At 45.0% G+C, this 14,256-nt stretch overlaps 1 protein-coding gene across 4 annotated transcripts in view; it reads right to left on the reverse strand.

Annotated features, from left to right (window-relative positions):
• hecw2a (HECT, C2 and WW domain containing E3 ubiquitin protein ligase 2a) overlaps nt 1–14,256 on the reverse strand; it is a 46,299-nt gene that overhangs the window by 16,635 nt on the left and 15,408 nt on the right. For 3 of the 4 annotated variants that reach the window (XM_063496684.2, XM_063496683.2, XM_063496685.1), the window contains exons 3-20: nt 13,749–13,856; nt 13,426–13,520; nt 12,074–12,140; nt 11,484–11,653; nt 11,039–11,178; nt 10,794–10,894; nt 9,852–10,705; nt 7,974–8,277; nt 7,760–7,852; nt 7,298–7,448; nt 6,384–6,490; nt 5,919–6,043; nt 4,876–5,061; nt 4,655–4,789; nt 2,311–2,431; nt 2,127–2,223; nt 1,898–1,981; nt 1,367–1,449 (exon numbers count right to left, since the gene is read on the reverse strand). In XM_063496684.2, the coding sequence (XP_063352754.1) occupies nt 1,367–1,449; nt 1,898–1,981; nt 2,127–2,223; nt 2,311–2,431; nt 4,655–4,789; nt 4,876–5,061; nt 5,919–6,043; nt 6,384–6,490; nt 7,298–7,448; nt 7,760–7,852; nt 7,974–8,277; nt 9,852–10,705; nt 10,794–10,894; nt 11,039–11,178; nt 11,484–11,653; nt 12,074–12,140; nt 13,426–13,520; nt 13,749–13,856 (3,021 nt within the window). The remainder of the gene's footprint in view (nt 1–1,366; nt 1,450–1,897; nt 1,982–2,126; nt 2,224–2,310; nt 2,432–4,654; nt 4,790–4,875; nt 5,062–5,918; nt 6,044–6,383; nt 6,491–7,297; nt 7,449–7,759; nt 7,853–7,973; nt 8,278–9,851; nt 10,706–10,793; nt 10,895–11,038; nt 11,179–11,483; nt 11,654–12,073; nt 12,141–13,425; nt 13,521–13,748; nt 13,857–14,256) is intronic. The other variant, XM_063496686.2, reaches the window with a different exon arrangement.

Here is a 14,256-nt window from a genome sequence, read left to right on the forward strand (position 1 = left end):
CTTTGAATAAAGTGTGCTGGATTTTTATCGAAACAATTCTCTTAAATAAAGTACATTGTTTCGAGAGGTGGTAAGTGCTTTGCAGCCTTTTGTGTTTTCTATCAGGGTGTGTGGCTCTCTTTATCTGTTCCTGTCTCCTTTCAGTGTCATCCTGCAGAGAATTATGACAAAATGCTGGAGCAGAAGTCTGAAACTCTCAGCATCGACAGCATAGGGGGAGGATGTTTTAGCAACACCGACGGGCTGGCAGGAGAAGAAAAAGAGATGAACAGCCTGGTGGAGCTTTGGGATAAAATATATTCCAAATACGGAAGGTGGGTCAGCACAGATAAAACCACACATGAAAACTAAAGCCTGAAAAGTACATCGGTGCTTTTATGTCCCAACATGGATCGAAACTGGAAGTCAAGGCCAAGAAAACCAAAACTACAGACACAGTTTCCAGATTAAAACCAGGATGAAGACTCATTCTCATCTTAATATTGAGGTTGGACAGCTGACTTTGTGTGGTGGGATTAATCTTAAAGGATGCTACTTTAATCCCAAATCATCAACACGCAGAATCCAGGCAGGAGAATGAGCTCTGTGTTCAGCATCTGCAGCTCTTAACACAGATTTGTCTTGAAATCATCTCTCGCTTTCTTTCTCTCTCTCTTTTAATTTGAATAAGCAAGAACCTCAGAGGCAAATAAAGCCAATCCAGAAGTCTCAAAAGTGCAGTTCCTCTAGTGGCCACTTGAGGCTGACTCTAAAGGTGAGTCAGTCCACAGACTCCCATTTAAAAAAGTCACGTTTAAAGCACAAATAAACATGTTCACAGCCTTCCCAAAGATCCGGGGCATTTGTTACAAATATTATGGGATCACAAGATCAGCAGGTTTTCTAGGTAATGGTGAAAGAAGACATGAGACTAAAATCTCCCGGACTGGACATTGGACCAACAGAAATCCAGACTCAGAAGTGTTGTTACACTTTAGCAGCGTCACAGTTACATCATTGTTACTGCGCTGTTACAATGTAACAAGACAGAAGTTACAGAATAGTTACACTGCAGATACACCATAGCTGCGGGTAATTACACCATAGATACAACATAATTTTACTGCAATGACTACAACTGCACAGGAGCTACACCATAACATGTCAAAGTTACACTTGTGATGACACAGTAAATACACCATAAATATGCTGTAGTTACTCATCATTACTCATATAATTTAGGTATATTGATTATAAATCGTTAATAAAGTTTATTATGTAAGACAGCATGTACACAAGCATTTTCATTTTACAGTTTTCATTATATAAAAGTGAGAATTTAATAAATGCTGGGCTGATGCAGACAGGGAGTGAGACAGAGACTCACCGGGGGAGCTCTGTGGAGAGGAGAGGCAGTAACCTGGGTGGAGTAATGGCGGTACATATGACATCACCTCCTCCTCAAATAAGCTAAAGATGAGAGAGAGAGAGAGAGAGAGAGAGATACACACACACAGAGAACACTGTCAGACAGCACAAAGGAAATGATACGCCTTCAGGCAGCGTTAGTCCTCACAGACACACACACACACACACACACACACACACACACACACACACACACACACACACACACACACACACACACACACACATACAGGGTGAACAGGAATGCAATATTGCGGGTTGCTTATATATAAAATCAGGCAGGCTGCAAAACCAGCCGCTTCACATGAGTCAGCAAGTAATTATGACTGTAAATACTACTTGTAGGTCAAATAATCATGAGTGATGTCCACAAATATTTTACTTCAGAGGCAAAAAGGTGACATAAGGTACCAATTTATAACATTTCATGAGTGGTGATCATTTTGACCAGCAAGCTCTGTCCCCTCACAGACACACCTGCAGGACTCACCTCAGCAGCATGACGAGGTCAGCGTCACTGGAGAGGCGAGCCAAGCCGTTGACTCCCTCGCTGCGAATAAACTGTACTTTCTCCCTGCAAACACACACACACTTTAGGGGGCTAACCAGATGCAGTCCATCAGGATTAAAGGTTAAACGTGTTCAGTTTGACTGATGGCGATAATGGAGGCGCGGGAGGCCGGACTGAGACAGAGATGGAGACTGAGAGAGAGGCATACTTGAGCGAGTGGTTCCTGGCGAGCTCAGGCTGCCTTTCCTGCAGGATCTCAAATATATTGGGTTGCCGTAGAAACGCCACTATCTTGTCATTGTAGGCTGGAAGAAAAAGAGGAGAGAATCAGCATGTGTGATTTCACTTTATTCTTGCACCCACACGTGGAAGTTTAAGTCTGCTCGACTCACCCACAGGCACCACGTCGTGGTACTGACTCCGACTGGAGCCGCTGAAGGTGCTGGAGGGACGGGGCAGGACGGGCGGGTTGGTTTGGCGAGAGTCATCCACCACCTGTGACAACAGTAAACACTACAGTTCAGGTCGCATCCTAGTTCTGGGACCGACCCACCAGTTGGTCCAGCTCGGCCTCTGGGACTGTTAGTTCATGCATAATCTCACTGTTTCTCTAAAGGATACCATGAGGTGACATTTATAACTAGCACAAAATACACTACATTATATTTGGTTAAGTATTAACTCATCTAAGCCATTGAATTCAGGGGTTCCAGTCACGTCCATGGCCACAGGTGTATAAAATCAAGCAGACTGCTTCTACAAACATTTGGTCGCTCTCAGGAGCTCAGTGAATTCTACCGTGGTACCATGATAGGATGCAACCTGTGCAACAAGTCCAGTCGTGAAATTGCTACTAAATCACTATTAAATAATCCACAGTCAACTGTTAGTTGTATTGGAGTGGTAAGTGGAAGAGGTTGGGAACAACAGCAACTCAGACAAAGTGGTAGGCCACATAAACCCACACAGCGGTTGCTGAGGGGCATAAAGCACAGAGGTTACCAACTTTCTACCAAGTCAAACGCTACAGACCTCCAAACTTCATATGGCCTTCAGATTAGCTCGTCTGCCTTGACATGTGCATAGAGGGCTTCATGGAAAAGGTTTTCATGGCTAAGGAGCTGCAGCCAAGCCTTACATCACCAAACATAATGCAAAGTGTCAGATGCAATGCTGTAAAGCACGGTACTACTGGACTCTAGAGCATGTTCCCTGTAGTGACGAACACTTCTCTGTCTGGCAGTCTGATGGATGAGTCTTGGTTTGGTGGTTGCCAGGAGACGGTACTTATCTGACTGCATTGTGTCAAGTGTAAAGTTTAGTAGAGGGGGGGAATATGGTGTGGGGACTGTGAGCCAGGCCTTCTCATCCAACATCAGTGTCTGACCTCACAAATGTGCCTCTGGGAGAATGTCCAAAATTTCCCATAAACCTTCCCTGAAGAGTTGAAGCTGTTACAGCACGGCCGATATCACATTAGACACACACATTTTCATGTGCATGTGTCAGAAGCAAACAGATGTACGCAAAATAGTCTAGACCTGGTGCAATGATGCTGGAGAGTTTGGAGCGTCTTAATACTGCAGATATAAAGTGTGAGTTCACCCCATGAAAGCAGCTAAACGTTATGACTGCACGTGTCACAGCATCATTTTAGATCCTCAGCATCCTTTACATGTTGAATTCCATATGCTTCCATTTCAGATTTCTCCCCACAGGTAGCACTAATAGAGAGACACTCTCATTTATCATATCCACTTTTTATTTTAAACAAATTCTAACCCAGGAAGTCATCTCATTTCTCTTTAATATTTTCTTCAGTTCAATTAGTCTACTGTCATTACAAGGAAAGTCACGAGCAGGCTCTCCTTTGTTTAACTACCTTACCTTGATATATTACTGTCACACGGTCCTGGCTCATGCCCTCATCACCTCTCGTCTGAATTATTGTAATTATTGTAATTTTCTTTGGACCACCAAAACAGAAAACCCTGCAATCGTCTCCAAATGGGACAGAACTGCAGCAAGAGTCATCGCCTGCACCCTGTTTACTGACCACATTACAGCTACTCTCATCAGCTTCACTGGATCCCGATTCCTCAACACCTCCTATACAGGAGGATTTGAAATGTCTTTTAATATCGGTCTTCTTTTTAATTTTGTGTCGCACAGGGCCCTTGAGTACTTTAAAAGGCACCAAAAAAATAAAAAGTATTATTATTATTACTGCAAGCAATAGATAACATCTTTGCCACTAAGACGGCTCTCAAACTGACCTCCGGCTCTCTACACCCTTCTTGCTGGTTCAGAATAAAGACAAAAGTCCAAAAATTGGACCCTCTTTCTTCTTTTTGCACTATTTACACCTTAGAAACCATCCAATGGGTCCGATTTGAGACCTCGGAGCCTTATATTTGACACTGCAGCTGCAGAATCTCACACAGCTGGACACATCTGAGATAGTGAGCATTGCTACCTTGATAATACCTTGACATGACTCTTGTTGCGAGATGCTGTTATATAAACTAGAAGTGAGCTTCTGTGGCACTTTTTACTCTATATTAAAGCTGCTGTGACGCATCTGAGCAGCTTTCATCCTTGATGGCTCCAACACAGGTGACGCCAACATTCAGAGTTCATGGACCATTTTTCGGTTTCAAACTGGCCTCTCTAAACATGCAAACCCTAAGCGTGCTCCAGGCAATGAGTGCTCTGCAGCAATGGCGAGTCTCTCACCTCCCCGGCACTGTGGCTGCGCTGGCGGCTCAGATGCTGGCGGTGGGCCAGCAGCCCGGTGGAGCGAGAACTCTGGAGGGGCAGCCGCGGGTCGATGAAGGTCGTGGAGCGACAGTTATGATCCACGAAGAAAGGCTGAGGGTTGAGGCGCACATAAAGCCATCAGAAAATGTCACAAGCAGCGCAGTGAAGGTGAAAACGGGCGTCATCGCGTGGCATACCTTCCCAGTGTGGTCGTGCTTCATTTCCCAGCCCCGGGGAAGCTCCAGCTGCTTATTGGAGAACATGTTGAGGAAGGTGACGAGGTCGCGGTTGTGCTGGTAGCGCTCGAAGAAGTGAGTGTCTCGACGCACCTTACTGATCATGTGCTTCAGGCAGGTGTTGCTCGTAAACATGCGATAGGCACTCTGAGGGGAGGTCATCAGGAAGAGACAGAACCAATGAGAGAAACAAGAGTGGGATTATTTCAGTGCTATGATGCTATTTTCCTTTTTTTTTATCTGAGACATAATGTTAATCAGGGTTTTTCCTACATGATTAGTGCAGTATCAGTACATCAGGTTTGAAAATAACTGTGTACATGGAGTTGAATGTGGAGTTTTCTAACAGCTCAAGCAGTTAAAAAGCAGAAGTTATAAAGATCTTTATTTTGTATACGAGGAAGAAGAAACAGATTAAACTAAAGTCAACACATCACATGGAGCTAAAGGGGGCAGACTATAAGAGTCTCAATATCCCTAATATTAGTGACTACCCTGACAGAGGTCCCTTATGACCCCAGCCAAATATGTCAATGTGCTGATGTGATATTTGTAGTTCTTTATAGATCCTGGCCCATTTCTTAAAATACTACACTTATATTTTCTTCTTTCTAATCACTTCATTGTGATGTTGTGCAGGGAAGTATGACTAACTGGCTGAGAACAGAGTGTGCGTAATTCCCAACATGACAATGAAAATATTTGAAATCTTCCACATCTCCACTCCAGATGTTTGCTCAGATTTAGTTTGAAGCATGGAAAGAAAAGATGAAAAACAGCCTGACTCTGATGACCTGATTGTAACGTGTTGTTGATCACTTGTCACTGATGCTGGCATACATATACAGAAGAAAAGAAAACGATCCGTAACAAGTAACAGGTGACGATGTAATCTGTCAACTACTAGTTTCTGAAACTTGGATAACTAATCAGAAACATGAGCCTAAATGGTTTTTGGTGACCTTGCGTATGTTAGATCTGCTCTACAGGTGTGTTGGACTGACAGGGTTTGAATGCAGCACGGTGAAGAAGTCGGGGCTGCACAGGAACTTGGCGCTGGGCGACTGGAGCAGCAGGGAGAGACGCGAGCGGCCGCTGGAGTGCGCGACGCCGCTTTCTCGTCTGTATTCTGCAACAGAAACGACATCCAGTCAAAGCCTGAGACACCAAACAAACCGACCACAGCACCTTATGTCAGGAAAACACGCTCTAACAGCACGTGCTGAGTTTAAAGACAGTTAGTAATCACACGTCTACAATTCTGCATGAGTGATATGACAAAGAAAGCTGCTCTTCTCACATCTCTTCATAACAAATAACAGTATCATGGCTACCAGTAGCAGTTCTGAGGATGAATCATCTTCCAGAGGTGACTCATTTAATTGCACAAATGTCTCCTCGTAAAATGAGCACCGAGCTCTCGTCAATGAAACCTTTAATTACTGCATTTGTCTGTGAGACGAACTAACCAGAAATGGAGTGTGGCATCAGTTCGCTTTCAGGTTCAGGAACCAGGTCGACGGAGCTTTCCTCTGACCGATCGCTGTTGGTGATGGTCCTCCTGATGCTCTGATATCTGTCATCAAACAGTGACTTTAGCTTTTCAGTGGCTCCCCAAAGGAAGCAAAGACAATGAAGCGTGCATAAGCTGTCTTCTTCTGAAAGCCTGAGAACTTCTGTTTATTCACAGGTACATTAGCTTAAAAACAGGCAGATTATAAAAAACAAAAACAAAGAGATATCTGCAGGTCTCACCAACATACACAGATCGGTCTCGGAGAACACTGTTTTATTTAGAACCCACTTTCTATTTAATGATAGGAACCCTTGGCTTAATCAAGGATTTGCACCACTTCACACCACTGGACACTTCCAGATGCTTCAGGTGTGGCCATCTGTTACCTCAAAGCTAAAAAGACCAAAACAGTGGACCTTCTGGAAAATATTTCTTCCATTAGGAAAATATGTTTCTGAAAACATCTGGAACTCTTTTACTTTAGATCAACAACAAGTGATTAAAAACGTCTGCGGGAGTTTCTGAAGCTTGGTCACCCATTAAACATCTACAAAGGTGTTCAAGGAGCTTTCAGGCCTCGGTTCAGTAGTTAACAGTGTCACATGTCAATCAGTGGCATCCTGTACTCTCACTGATAATTACTTCTATCACTCACAGCAATTTAAGAAGAGGTTAACTCAGGACCCGCCCACTTTTGCATCTGTACGTCACTGACTTTTTGTGTTATCTGCATTAGACGTTAATTTTTTGAGTTAAACTACAATTACTTGGGGGGTAAACTGATTTCTTTAACGTTATCTAGATCCCGGTCCTCCAAAAGCTCCCAGTCCTCGGAGAAAGTTCATGATTTCTCCTTTCAAAGCCCACCTGCGGTTCAGCTGCTCCATCTGCTGAATGGAGTTGGAGCGAGTCAGGCCCTGTGGGGCAGGAGGTCCGGTGGGCCGCTGCCACGTGGTGGTCCTGTTGACGTGGTCCACAAAGAAAATCCTCCCATGGCTGTCGATCCGGGCCTCCCAGTCTGAGAGGCAGTTAAAAATGGAGATAAAGCAGGTGTTTAATGGCTTGAAGACATGTAACTGTTGAAAGTAACACACTTCGGGAATTTCATTTTTAATCTGAAATGAGGAAAATGGATAAATGTGTGTTTACGTCGGGAATCACTGCATCCATGGTGTCATTCTGTGGCTGATTTGGGGTTTCAAAGTGTTTGTCAGGCTGACTCAGTGCAACGCATGTGAACAACAGATGTGGACGCGGGACGGTCGCGTGAATAGAAACACACACTGCCACGCACTGAACAGTACAGGGCATGCAGACACACACACTCACTGGGAGGCAGAGGCTCGTCCACACGTTGGTATCGGTGGATGTCGTGACGCACAGAAGGAAGTGAACGCACAGGATGTCCATTGACGTGAGCACCTGAGCACAGGAAACACACAGAGGGAACTTTGTTTTAACTCGGGATGAAAATGTCATGGGTTGTAATGTCCAACAAAAACTGTGGTGACCGACTTTTGGAGATTTGTGTAAACGGGACTACCTTCCTCTCCTTCTGTTTCTGTGGTAACTTGTTCTGAATCTGCAGACCCCGCCTCCTCACATGGCTTTGCCGCGCCTTCCTGTTGTTCAGCTACGCCCCCTGCAGCCTGCAGGCTCAGCCTCCTCACGCTGATCTCCTCCACCTCCTGTTGCTCGCTAGTTGGTGGCGGCGGCGGCGTTGCTTCAGCTTTAGCAGCGGCACCTTGCCCGCCCCCTTCACCATCTACAGCCTGATTGGTCGGCGGGGCGGTAGAGTCTATGTCTCCCCCTGGATCTATGGCGGTCTCTGCTCCCTCCTCTGCTTCCTAGAAAATATAAGCGTTTAAAGAGATGGCAAAATAATCACAAAATCATTCAGTCACATATATACAGATATGAAAGGAGTCCATAGCTCACGGCATGAGGCAGAGCTGGCTCCGTAACCAGGGCAACAAAAGTTTGACTCCATGCAAATATGTGTCAGTGCGTAGGCGTCGCATCTCAAAAAGAAACAATCATGGAAGATTTGTGATAAAAATTCAGTGGAAAATGGAAACAGATCACTGGTTCCCACTCACAGTCTGTTCCCAGAACATCTCTACAGGGACAAAACAAGACAGACAAAAGGCCTCCACGAGCCTGTGTACAGCATTAGCCCACCACACGACAGTGAAAGCAGGGTGGCAGTGGTGCATTAGAGCTCTGTGTCCTTTAATAAAAGAACCAGAACCACAAGATCCTGCTGTTCTGTTTGAGCACTGTGGGAAAACTAACGGCACTTGGGCTGCACATTAAAAATGAAACAAATGGAGAAACTCTTCTTCAGAGGATCTAACCACAGTGGCATATTTTCATATCTGACATATATGTTCATATTCTGATGTGCTTTGGCTAAGCCTCGATGATCGAGGTGTGGCTCTGACCGAGAAGCCTGAGAACACTGCACGTAAGAGATGGGGCCAGCACATGCTGCTTATCTTTGTTTTTTTATTCTGAATGAGATTGAATTTACAAAATAAATATCATGTTGTATTCAGTAAGATGTGAAGCTAGAGACTGGGACCGTGAACTCTTTAAGAAAGTGTTTGCTGTGGTTATAGTGCAAGCCAGCCAAAGGATCATCTTCCCATACGCTTCTTTTTAAAAGCAGAGGTGTCGCCCCCTGCTGGGGGACAAAGGCACTTCCTTGCTTAATTTTTCAGATACTCAGTGAACTTTACTTAGTAATTAATTAAATGTACAGCAGACTTTCCACACTTACCAGCTGTCTACTCTAAAAGTGTGGGAGTGTTAAAAACTGCGGTTCCTTGAATGGCCACTGGAGGCTGGCTCCAAATGTGACTCAGTCCTTATAGACTCCTGTGTTAAAATGTCAAATTTTACAGCAGAAATAAACACATTTAACTAGAATTTAATTTAAAGTTTAATTACAAGAGGACTGTGCTTTTAGTAAGTAAATTCGAGCAGTAGTTTTCTTAGATGCACTAGCAGATATGTCCATCAGTGTGCCATATCCATCCAGTATATGGAAGCAGGACGCAAACCAAGCTTACTGGGGTTTCATCTGGATATGGACACTCCTGGCTGCTAAAAACTTAGATGGCAATGACCACAAATATAACAGGACATGGCAAAAAGGTCTACACTTCCAATTGCAATTTAGATCATAAAGTCATCAGCAGTGTGAAAAGCTGAGTAAGTTTCTCATATACTTTTAGCTAGCAAGCTAACTTCTTTTGCTCCCGGATGGCAGATTTAGGCAGTGACACTGTGTTTGTGTGTGAAGTGCATCTAAATTCAACAAATACTTCTGGTGGTTGGAATGAATAACTTTTTGTGTTTTAATGTTTTTGCAGGAATGGTGCAAACAAAGCAGTAAATTTTGCTCCAGAGAACGCACCACAGCGGTGGTCAGTGTGACTGGACAGCTGTCTGAAGATGAGAAGACCGTCTGAGGGGCTGTTGCCATTGAGCAGCTATCGATCTCTGATAAGGGCTCCTCGCCAGCCATCCTTCCTTGCTCAGGAGCGTCTCCACCTTCTGGCAAAGCATCATGGGACGCAGCCTCTGTGAGTGGAACCTCTTCCACTTCAAGGAAAACATCCTGCTCCAAAACGTCCTCTAAGTCCATGCCAGCAACGGCCTCTGCGGCCGCCTGGGCCTCGGGGGCCGTGTCTTCTGCCTTAGCACCTCCACCCACTGGCCCCGCCTCCAACACAGACCCCACCAGTCGCTCAGGCTCCTGCTGCCCCTCAGTGTCGTCTTCATCAGTACCACGGGCATCAGGAGGCTCTCCATTCATTAGCAGCGGCGACAGGGGTACAGGAGTGATGTCATTGGCTCCGGATCTTTCTTCATCCTCGTCTGAATCGATATGCAGCATGGCGCTCAGCCTTGTGTGTGTCGGAAAACTAGAGCGCAGTTTAGGTGAGGCGGCACCCAGAGGTCGTTCACCAGGTCCTTTAGGGGCCTCAATAGCATCCAGACTCTCACTGAATGACCCCTGGAGCATTTCATGACCTGCAACGCTTTCAGTATCCCCAAATCTGCCCTCTGCTCCGATGAAAGGCAGCTCCTTTTCCAGACAGGCCGCGGTAGCACCTTCCCCCGTGCCCTGGGAACCCTGGGAGCCCGTAGGAGAGGGGCCTGCTGAGACCAAGCCTGGAAGGTGATGGGGCAGGTCTTCATCATCAGAAGGAGTCCCTGGAGCTCCATTCAAGGATGAAACACCGATGATGGAGTCAGGAGAGGCACCTACAGCCAGGAGAACATGTTAGTGAAAACAAATTCCAAGAAAATGTGAAGTCATGAATATTTAACCACAGCTGAGAGGCAAACTTACCATCCGGTCCTGTTGAGGTGAGCTCAACTTTGAACTGCAGCTGTCCACTAACGTGCTCAGTGGGCAAGCGTCGACACAGAGAGAAACTGACAGGCTGGACTCTGCACAGTTAAAGAAGCAAAAAAAGAGAGACCTGTGTCTTTTACACTGCACACACAGATAAAGTACACATGAAGGTCTGTTTATGTGTGCGTGACTCTATGAGTGAGCTCCTACTCGCCTGTGTCTGCACATTTTCCACCTACCCGGGTATTTTTTCAATGAGCCGCTGCACAGGGATCGTAAGCTGGCCAAGGAAGCGCTTGATGATCGGTCGGCTCTTGGCAAACTTGTCCTTCACTTCAATGTAGAGGATGTCCGTCATCAAGGCCACAAATGTGTATTTCTGCAGAGAGGCAAAAGCACCGACGTGCAAAAAAAGAAAGAGGGAAACACATCATGGGTTTGATGCTAGAAGTATTTCAAAAAGACAGACTTACTGGAGATTATGAGGTGCAAACAGAAAACTCAAGGAACTTTATTTAAGGTTAGCCAAAAGCCAAAAACAGTCTGCATTAAATACCAATCCTGGATGCCAGTCTATTAAAACCTGTGGCATGATATAGTCCCCTGTTTTAATATAAATGCATTTAATTAACAGTAGTGCAAAGTAACATTCAGAAAAGCTTGAAAAAGTTTAAACGACGTCACCTCTCCATGCCAGATGGGGTTGGTGGTGTTAGCGATGATAGCTGATCGGCGTTCCTGCCCGTGATGGCTGAAGACGGGGAACACGCTCCTCTTCCCTGGGTGGATTGACATCTTCAGGTACGGATCAGGATTAAAAAACATCCCCTTCTTCAGGCCAGTAGCACGCAGGTCTGCAATAAAACAGATGACGAGAGAGACGAATATCTAAGCAAAGGATTGAAGTTCTCTCTCCTTTGCTTCTGCACGGCTTGACCTGCAGATGCATCATGGCTAACAAAGGCGAGTGGTTTGGGTAAGTGAGGTGGACATCCCATTCTTTTAAACTAATTAAACTGAACCTGATATCATCACTGGGAAACTGATAAAAACTTCAGAGTCTCTCTGGTGGGGAAAAAAAAAACTTTCAATACCAAGGCCTCTGTGTTAACTCGAGTTTACTCTAGTGTTTCCCAAAGGGACTGTAAGACACAGATGAAGATAAGATGGATCACTCGGTTAAAATCCAAGCATCTGTTCTGGGATTTATGGTGTGGATCTTCCAGATTTGGAAAGATTTGGAAAGAGGCATTTAGCAAAACTGCTAAACTCACCCGTCAAAGTGAAGCTGATCAGTTTACGAGGATGTTCGACTCCGACCTGCTCAGCCAGCCCTTCCACCTGAGATAGAAGAGACAACGTCACACTTTAGATGCTATAAAACACATGGAGCACATATTTTCCAAGGACCACAAACACACACACACACACGCGCGCGCACACACACACACACACACACGTTTGTCCTACTGAATTCACAGGAATTTAAATCATAACTGTGGACACGACTTTGAAGGTTGAGGGAATAAATTAGAACTGAACGCAGACAGCGGTGCATCAGCGAGGAGCCAAATCTCAGCATTTATGTGGGATTGATTACGGTCACAGACGACTCAATATTGAGTCATCAATCAACTGAAAAGTATGAAACATGCCATATAAACCACCGTGAGGCTCCATTATTGAGAGTGATAAATAACAGGATTTCTTAAGGCAGACTGTGAGCCAATGAAGGCAGTCCATTGTTTGATAGCTCAACTTGCAGAAACGTGAAATAAATGGCTTCAAAATCAGTCCTGCATACTGAAATATCCAAAAACCACCCACATCTGCTATTTTCAGAAACTGGAGAAGGTCCACGACTCCTGAGTTAAAGCTGATCTTCCTTTCAAATGAGCCTCCTTGTGCATATCTGGACCACTTCCAGGCTTGCTGCTTGCTTTAGATCATTTCCTGGAAGTCCGTTCTGACCACTTCCACCTGAGCATCTGGGATTCTCTCCTAGTGTGTCACAACCATGAGTCTTCAACTCAGATTTTATTTTAGAAACAGGAAGTGACAAAGAACCACGCCTGGTAAAGAAGGGTGGGTTTCCATTACTGCTGTCAAAAAACTCTCACAGACGATTTCCCACTGACTCAACTTTCATGTCTCCGACTCAGCGATCAAATGGTAGTTTGAGCTTGAGAATCCACAATGTCCAAGCGGAAACATGGTACATCCGGTCAGGAAGGCCACGGGAACGCCATTCAGAGCTGTTAGAGAGGAGTCCTGCTGCAAAATCCTCCTGTAAAGATCTCAACTTTGCACAGCAGCTTTGTCAGAAATTCAAGAGTTCACGTTTAATACAGAGGACGAAATTCAGCACACACAAGTACAACTACCAAGAACGGGAATCCCAGGAAAGCATCCACAAATAACAGAAACAGCTGGATGCAGTCCAGAGGTGTTAAAGGATATGAACTTGAAGGGGACATTAATGATATTTAAGTCTGGTTTGTTTTGTTGTTTTATGGTTGGAGCTATTACAATCACGATAATCATAACCAGCTATCCCCATCATATTCCAGACTTCACATGTATAAATCTCAGAGTGATTGATCAGTGCGATCCCTCCCTCACACACCAGGACTGCTGGGTTCTTCACAGTGATGCACGGGGTCGTGGCTCTCAGGGCTCCGCTCACTCCGTGGTAGTACTTGAAACAGATCTTTGTCTCAGCTACAGAGGAAGCAGAAAAGAGTTACAGCCCTTTAAAAACATCACATGGAAAAATCTTTAAAGCTCAGCTGCACCTGGAGGTTCATTCTAAATGTTCTGCTTTGATTTGGAGGTAATTTTTACACTCAGTGAGGTCTAAATCATCACTGTCGACCATTTAGATCATTTTAAATATTTTATAGCAAGAACTGCAAGAAGTGCAGAGATACTTTTCAATAACCAACTTACGCTCCATAAAGTAGGGCCCGGGCTCGAGCCTCCACACGATCTGACCCTTCTGGGTGCCATTCACCCCTCTGTTCTTGCAGTCCCACACGTTGGATGGACTGGTTTCATCTGCAGGAGGGTAAATGTGTTAGTTCACTCTTGCTTTAGACACATCCGGCTCTTGCAGCGTTTATTTTTAGACCAAAGAATGTGAGTTAAATCAAACAGCATGCTCTGCATTGTGCCGCTGCAGTGCAAAACTGTTCTGCCTTTCAGCGTGTTTAGTCTGCAGACTCTGTCTTCCAAAACACAAGTTTGCCTTTAATCAGTGAAATCCATTCCCAAAATAGCCTCCCTGTAACCTCCAACCAGAAGGACAAACTCCAAACTTCCTCTGAGTTAAAAACAGGGAGGGGGAATTCCGCTGTACGTAGCACTTTTGCGCACAGATTAATGAAGCACCAAACTCAGCTGACTGGTGGAAGTGTGTGTGTGAGCATGCCAGTGTGTCTGAAGGGGAGGCGAGGAG

This window comes from Pelmatolapia mariae, linkage group LG16_19, assembly GCF_036321145.2.
Source record: "Pelmatolapia mariae isolate MD_Pm_ZW linkage group LG16_19, Pm_UMD_F_2, whole genome shotgun sequence".
NCBI lineage: Eukaryota > Metazoa > Chordata > Actinopteri > Cichliformes > Cichlidae > Pelmatolapia > Pelmatolapia mariae.